General features: G+C 41.7%; 1 protein-coding gene across 3 annotated transcripts in view; it reads right to left on the reverse strand.

Moving 5' to 3' along the window:
• Window positions 1-7,634, reverse strand: part of slc66a2 (solute carrier family 66 member 2) — a 27,457-nt gene extending 19,823 nt beyond the window's left edge. The window contains exons 1-3 of one of the 3 annotated variants that reach the window (XM_020624856.1): window positions 6,853-7,629; window positions 4,876-5,009; window positions 2,443-2,493 (exon numbers count right to left, since the gene is read on the reverse strand). In XM_020624856.1, the coding sequence (XP_020480512.1) occupies window positions 2,443-2,493; window positions 4,876-5,009; window positions 6,853-7,055 (388 nt within the window). In that variant the 5' untranslated portion in view covers window positions 7,056-7,629. Of the gene's footprint in view, window positions 1-2,442; window positions 2,494-4,875; window positions 5,010-6,852 lie in introns of all 3 variants that reach the window. The other 2 variants (XM_020624858.1, XM_020624857.1) reach the window with 2 other exon arrangements.
• Between the last annotated feature and the right edge of the window lie 502 nt (window positions 7,635-8,136).

An 8,136-nucleotide genomic window follows, 5' to 3' on the forward strand; every position in this document is an offset into this window, starting at 1 on the left:
GCTACAGCATAGAGCTGATTCACCTGACAGCTGCACATCGACACCAATTTGATGCTTTGTTAGACTTTAAGTTCTCTGTACCCTCCTGTTCCTTTGTAGCATCTCAGAGCTTATATCCATCAAATAACCCTGACATTTACCACAGCTGCTCCAGGCCAACATGAAGCTGTGTCTAATCAACCCACATCTGTGGGTGTTTTCTATCAATACAACAGGTTTACCCTTGATAATTCCATGATCAATGATCAGGCACAGACCTGCAAAGCTGCGATCAAGAAACATAGCTTTCTGTCAGTTTTAATAATGCTTAGCAGAGCTCAAAGACCATCCACAGGAACTCAGGCCAGTGGTGCTGCAGAGCTGGCTTCAACATGTGGCCACAGAAGATCCTATTCCTCCTCTGATGCCAGACACAGACAACAAAGGCATGATTTGGATGGAAACTTAATGCGTTTCTGCTCTTGCTCTTCTGAACCAACACAATACTGCAAAATAGCACTTTAATACCAAATCAGCAAGTGGGCATTAGTCAGTCTCAAAAGGACAATTTGTAACATATTCTAACACCGTGAGCCAAGTGAACTCTGTGCCTGTACACATTGAGCAAATATTGTTTTCTTCTGCCATCTAGTGTCCACACCAGGAACACCAGTCATTCCTCACGAATGCTGTGTCCCATTACATAGTGCACACTTATTGTATAGTGCCCACCTTTTAATTTTTTTTTTAGCAGTTGAGATATGTGTCATACAAACAAGAAATAATACAACACATGCATCATCAGATCAGTCAAAAAGAAAAGTCCTTGAAAGCATATTTTTATGTGCAGGGGTGCCATCAACACCTTCTGTGACACAGACCTATTGAACGGCCTGCAGCAGTGAAGAGATATTCCCGTCTAAAGTTTCTGAGTGAACCTCATCCTGCTAATTATTTAGAGAAGGTCAAAGTTGGAGGAAGGTGTTCACAGGTGTTATTCAATAGGTAATTGCCAATTCCTTTAACTGATCGATCCTCGTTCAATAGGGAAATCATTCTGTTCTGCCATCTTGAAGGACATCCTAGAGCTTTTATTCCCGCTCTGAAGAAAAAGGGGTGAGGAGGCTGTCTAAACATGCCATGAGCAAGGATACAAGAGGCCATCTTTTGCAGAAGTCTTTTATGGGCTGACACACCCTTTTATCAGGAATCAGCTGGTGATTCGATGCTTCAGATGAAGGATTGGAGAAAAGAACATTGCATGTCTCTGAAAACGTGTTTCCTTGATTCCTCTCTCTTCTGATTTGTTCTTTGCATCTTATGTGGGTAGGACTGAGATGTACAGAAAAGGTGCAAGTGAGGGAGATAAGAATGCAATTAAGGAAGCTAGGATCTATCCATAATGTAAACATAGTGAACATACTTATTGTCTACTACTGGTCTCACACAGAGGGTTTGAGCTCGAAGGCGTCACTATGGCCGACTCACAGGCTAGCAAGCTCCTGATTCCTGCATTAGCTGTGACATCGGACATGACAAGGATGCAGGTGAAGGGCTGGGAAGAGAGGGAGGGTGAGAGGAGCAAAGTGGTGTCTTTGCATCCCATGCTACTGCTAGCTTGCTTTCCACAAGCTGCATATTGGTGCTCTAAACTTCAACAAGAAAGTATAGTGTTGTATTATTTTCACAGCTTCGAGTGCTGCCTTCAATTCCTTTGTGAGACCGCAGACACGTACACAAAGTATTCTTCAAATACTGGATTGGGATGTGCAATCCACAGGTTTCTTAACATATCCATTTTAAAAGACATTATTTTGAAACCAAGTGTAGTTCGAAGAAGGTTTGAACAGTCTGTGAGCAGCATAGCATTGATTAAAATCCATTAGCATCAGGATTTGCATAAAACAGGCATGCCTTGCATTGACATGTCAGAGTGGGATAAGATAAGCATGTGCCAGTTTCATTTAACACACACAAACAAATTTGGTTTGAGAGCAAATATCAAACGATTCTTACATCTCAAACTGCACATACATAAGTATAAAGTTAGAAATATTAGAAGAAGATATAAGGAGGTGGTTTCAAATGATATTAAACAGACTAGTCTACTGGAAATCAATGATAACTAATGACTAGTCTGAGCTCATTTATTCCTGAACAGATTTAAGCATGCAAAATCACATCCACATGGATTATTCAAGCATGACATTTATTTATTTTTACTGAGCGTGAGTAGTGTAACATGCACTGAAATAATCACGGCGGCTACAATGGTTGGACAGTAACAGGAGGACTACATGTGGGTGTCATGCTTCATCTAAACATGTGGTAAATGGTGTCAGCCAGTTGGCTGGGCTTCAGGGAGCGCCACAGTGGGTCATCATGCATGAGACACAGATGGAGAGGGAGAAGCAGGTGGACTACAACTGATGTTGCATGGCAGACGTTAAGTTCTGTACATACCCAGAAAGAGCCTCTTAGGGATTCTGACCTCCTCGTCCTTATTGTCTGTGGCTACAGACAAAAATGTAGGAGGAAAAAAAAAACAAGGAAACAAAAGAGAACTTGGTTTTCTTCTTTTTTTCAGCAAAATCAGAGGTGACCCCTATTGTGTCAGGTTACTCAGTGTGGGCATGACCTTCTGATACTCTGTGACAGTTGGTCAGACATTTCAGACAATCGTGAGTAATTGGTGACACAACAAAACTAGTGACTGTCTCATTCCCTGATTAATTATATCACTGGTTATAGAGCATGTAGAGCAAATGGCCATAAAAAGTGTTCTCAACCTCACTGTGAAGACAAGAGTTTAGCAAGTTATTGCTCCTAGCTAAGAAAGAGTCCTGCCGAGTCCTTCCACCCAAAAAACTACAACTTCTTGGTTTCACACTTCAGTATTTGTACAGATTACACAAGATATAACATGGATTAGTGAGCTTTATGGGTACAGGTTAAGTTGATTTTGTTACCTCTGACAGAACAAGGCTAGTTGTTTCCTCCTGATTATAGTCTCTATGCTAAGCTAACCAGCTACTAGCTGCATATGTATAAACTGTACATCTTCAAATGAAGTAAATTTAGTGCTTCCCTTGCTGATTTAGTTCAGTTTCCCTGTCAGTCCATTGTTTTCATTCACATACACAGGACATTTTGTCATCTGACACTCAGGCTGCAGACATTTACACTCATTGCTCAAGTTCATGGGAAACCCAAGCTCTGCACACAACACGTCTCACACACACACACACACACACACACACACACACACACACACACACACACTTTACACAGAGGGCTGTTCCGGGCTGTTCCATGTCTGTGTACAAAAGGACGTAGGTGGGGAAAAATAAACAGGATCTAGTGTCTCAACTTGTAGGTTACTGAATAACTTTCTGAGACAGCTGAGGGTTTTACAGTAGGCACTGTAGCAGTAGTTTTTTACCTGCAGCCATTTAGGGTTCGTTTAATATAAGTATTAGTGTTAAGAGAACAGTATCAAAGTGCCCTTGCAAAATGTTTAATGTCTACTTGACCTACTAACCTTCTTAGGATCTGTAATGTAACAAGATTTTTCATAATCAATATTAGTATTAGACTAAAACATTTGGTACCTGTCACCTGCCTGCTAAGTGTAAACTGGAAATGACAATAAAAATGATCATTGTGGGTTCAGGCATATAGAGTGCCGTAGGGATGACAAATTCTTGTAGGCCAACCCAGAGGTTAACGTCACCCTGGTTCTCTTGACAAAAGGCCAGAAGGATTTTTCCACAAGTTTTTGGTTTATTGCAAAAAATTAGGTGTCACACAACAAAAGTTTATGACACTTAGGCGTTGTGTTCACTTGTGAACACAACTGATTTTTGAAGCCCCAATACAATTGCCAGAAGTAAAATGCTATTGTTAGGCTATAAATGAAAAACAGCACAGTCCCATAACTTCGGTGTCACCGGGTATAAGCAAACTGATTCTTGATTAGCAGTGGTTGGCTTGTGTAATTATGGCTTGTGTAATTATAATTATAATTATGTGTGTGTTGATGTCATTGTTCTGCATGTTTGAAAGAATAAATCAACACGACATCCAACTTCTACAAAACCCTTCCCTGTTAGCGTGACCTGATCTAGCTAGTGATCATGGTTGTATCAGTTAGCTAGTAGAGTTAGCAAGTGAATGGGTTTAAAAATAATGAGGCTATAAAGGTGGACTAGGAAGTAGATGAGTCTCTGTGTTCGGCATGATGACGGTTAATATCCCAGAGCCTCTGTAGTCTCATTTAGACACTTGTTAACGCCTGTTTTAAAACACATAAAAAATCACGAGTGGGGTATTTACCAGGGGATTTTATACCATAGCACAAAAGCGTGAAAATGTATTGGCCTTGTGTTAACCATAGACCTTATTTCAAGCATCTAACCAAAAATCCCTTCAAAAAACCCACTGACTTTTAAGAGTCACTTCTGAATGATCTGTTAAATAGCGCATCCTGCCTGACCCCCGCCATGTCACAGGCAACAATCTTCGCTGTAGTTCAGTGGCGAAGCTGTCCACCTCTGACTGTGCAAGTGCTGAAGCAGGTTAAACTGGATCATTCAAACACTCCCAACTCCGTGGACACTAACAATGGACAGTAAGGAGACCCGTTAAACCTCGCTCACACATTCTCATGCACGTTCTTTCAAACATCTTACATTTCTCTCAGCACTCAGGCATGCACCTGCCTACACACACTCAACATCTCTTGCTCTTAGATATTTTTCTACTCTGGTACACAATCGTGCATCCTCTCTCTGTCACTCACATCCACTCCCACACAGGCTCTCATTCACTCCCACAAGTGTTGATGTAACAGAGCTTTCTCTGCACTGTAAAAAGGCCCTGCAGAGGGTTTCTGACCTATGAAGGAGCGCCTCTTGGTGCTGAGCTCAGTGGCCATGCGGACATCGGTGCACAGGTTGAGCATGATGAGCATGGTGGCAATCATGATGATGCTCTGCCACAACAGCAGTGTCTCAAAGTAGTGGCCAAACCTGATGGAGGAAAACAAAAAACATGTGTACATTTACTACAGTGCAAGGTTTCACATGTTGCACAGCTTTGCCACCAGCAATCCTTCTCTTGCTTGATGCTTACAGTATCTGCAGAAAAGTCAACCTGCGTAAAGTGATGATCAGCTGGAGCGTATTCCAGCTGTCTTCTCCACAAGTTTAAGAAGATATTACAGCAGATACTGCTGTGTTTATGCCTGCTAGCCAGAACTACCCTATTAGGGTATATTTGCTATTAAGGGACAATGGGTCTCATTCATCAACATCCTCCTAAATGTTTTCTTAAAAGTCTTTGTAGGTTGTTCTTAAGAAAGGTCCTAAGAAAAGTCTATGTCTGATTCATGAACGTGTTCTTAAACTGCAGAATTATTCGCGCCCCTGTTCTTATATTGATAAAATCCCATGGGTTTGCAAGTTGAAAACGTGTGTTGGTTGTTCCTAATTAGCACAGGTTAATGCACCGACAGTTAAAAGAGCATGAGACTGCAGGGCCATATGCACAGAAACAGAATAGAGAAGCTGAGCAAGCTATGAGCAGAATTTCTATGACAAAAATGTAAAGATGGTGGAACAACAAACTCCAAACCGCAGAAAAACTTGAGTAGTTATGAAGTGGACAACAATGAATAAGAAGCCATATCTAGTAGCACAAGTAGTGCACATAAAATAAGACAAAAAAGACATATGGGATGCACTTACTCATTCAGTGAACACTTTATAAGGAGAAGGGTGTACGACTGATGAAGTAAAAAGATGGTCTGCGCTCAAATCTGAGGCAACAAAACAAACACAGAAGAGAGGCGCTGACCAGTGGAGGAGGTCAGGCTGGCCCAGAGTTATCTGAGCTGGACCAATGCATCAGGGCAACACACGGCTCTCTCAGGTGCTGTCAGCTGAGCAGACCTCAGTGCATGCACCCAGGCTCCTTTAACTGCCCCGAGTTTGATCTCAGATGTGGTGCTGGGCAACCGAACGTTTACCTTCGACAGCCTCAACACTGGCCAAAATATCTAAGAGACACTTGGAAATGAAGATATGCGCTTAAATATGTTTGGTTTTTACAGTGTGCTACAAATAAGCACACTGTAAAAGTTAAATTAACTTTCAAACCTTAAAACAATGAACTGCTTGCTGTAATCCCAGATAAGAAAACACTGGTGACTGCCAGCAGTTTCCTGAAAACTTTGTAAGTGGGTTTTACAAACAAATCTGATCTTAAAAACAGTTGGTGAACAAGACCCATAGTTCCCAGTGTGCTTGTGCTTTCTCAGCGCCCTCCAACTGCCTGCCTGATTTGATTATGTTTAGCAATTAAAGGAAAAGTGATAACACAGATAAGTGCACTGTCTTTAAGGACAGCTGTGTTAGTGTGCAGTTTAAGATCATTTACATTTAAAAGAGATTTTTCAGACCCCTCTAGTCAAGAACCCAAGACCATGTGCCTTAATACCCACTGAAATTCCAAATTAACTAATTCAGTAAGACCCAATCATCACTGTAGGCCATTTACAAAACTCTAACGACCACTCTAGTTGAGCAAGCACACCATCTATGAAATTCTGGTGGTTGTTAGCTATAACTGTTTCCATCACCATCCATGCAGTTTTCAGCAACAAATCAGAACCAAATACGAAGTTGCCAGACAGGTGATTTATATGACAAATTTCAGAGAACACCTCAGTGATTCTTTAAACATACCAAGTACTGCTCTACAAAGTATATCCATTGGCTGATGGAAAGCATTCAATTAGAAGATTTTTGAATGGAGTTTAGTCGCCATACCACAGAAGCTGGTCTGGTGTGAGTGAACAGTTTGGGAATCTACCTAAAGAGTATTCGTAGGATGTTTGCCACCAGGAGGACTAGGCACACATAGGTGGAGAAGCCCTCTGCATTCTGGGTCCGGCGGATGTCTCTGTACTGGGGGATGTAGGGCACCACCCCTCCGAACACCATGGCACCAGCAGCGACCCACGACACCAGCTTGTTAAACACGGACACAATCTGGTCAAACACCTCATCTTCCATGCTCTGCTGCTTCCCAGTCCAACACCTGGACAAGAGGTTGTGGAGTGATTACAGCAGGCTGTCACTGGCCCCGCGGAGAGTGTTACAGGATATATATCCTCCTCGGGTTCCTTGTAATGACTGCGACAGTATGAAGACAGTAGCATCCGTTTGACAGAGAAGCGGCTATTACCACGTCATTACAAGCGGAGCAACGCATCTGAAACGACGAACTAACGTTACAATAACAGCTGTGACCGTATATGTTAGCTACTGTACCGACACGACAACGCTCACTAAATACAGTGGAGAAAACGACGGTTGTTGATAATCTACTTAGTAACGTTACGTCCCATTCCCCTGGTCCATCATTTCTGTTAATGCCTTGTTTGAAAGCCTGCACTTAACTCGGGAAAGAAGAAACTCCCATGGTTCCTGAAAAGTTGACCGGAAATTTGAGCCAATGAAAGGATTCTTGCAAAGCGTTTCGTTGTATTTTTTTATTTTGTGTGTGACGTATCAGGAAGTTTGTGCTAGACGCCAAAACTTCCGGATACGTCACTCATTCAACCAAAGATGTTGGATTAAATCTAGATAGTTCACCCACTACATAGTTATGTTTTACTGGTTAGCGCCTATAAACAAGGAAACACGTTACTTGACTGTGCCGTGATGTGGACGCCCATTTCTGCCACTGGGATGAAAACTAAAACTATCCGGTATCTCAAAATAATGACTTAATAACTCAAAATAATGAGATGTTTTCTCAGTGTTTTGACTTTGGTGTACCATTAGGAAGTAGCGTGCACCAGCTAGTTTACTGTCAGTGGGCTGACTTCTTGTCATGGCCAGTGCGTCGATAGTATTGGATCCCATTTTGTAGTTTTCAGCAGTTGCGTTCTCCCAGTTATTTTTTCATTCAAATCAAGTGATCATTCAAGCAGTCTTACTTAATTTGACACATTTTCAGGCAACTCGATCTAAATATTAGAGGCGCTATTTAAAAAAATAGGCCTATTATGTTTATAAGCTTATATTGATATGCTTGTTGTTTATTATTTTGCAGTTATGCCTAAGCGATCATGACAGTTCCTGCAATACT

Source organism: Monopterus albus, unplaced genomic scaffold (assembly GCF_001952655.1).
Source record: "Monopterus albus unplaced genomic scaffold, M_albus_1.0 scaffold340.1, whole genome shotgun sequence".
Classification (NCBI taxonomy): Eukaryota; Metazoa; Chordata; class Actinopteri; order Synbranchiformes; family Synbranchidae; genus Monopterus; species Monopterus albus.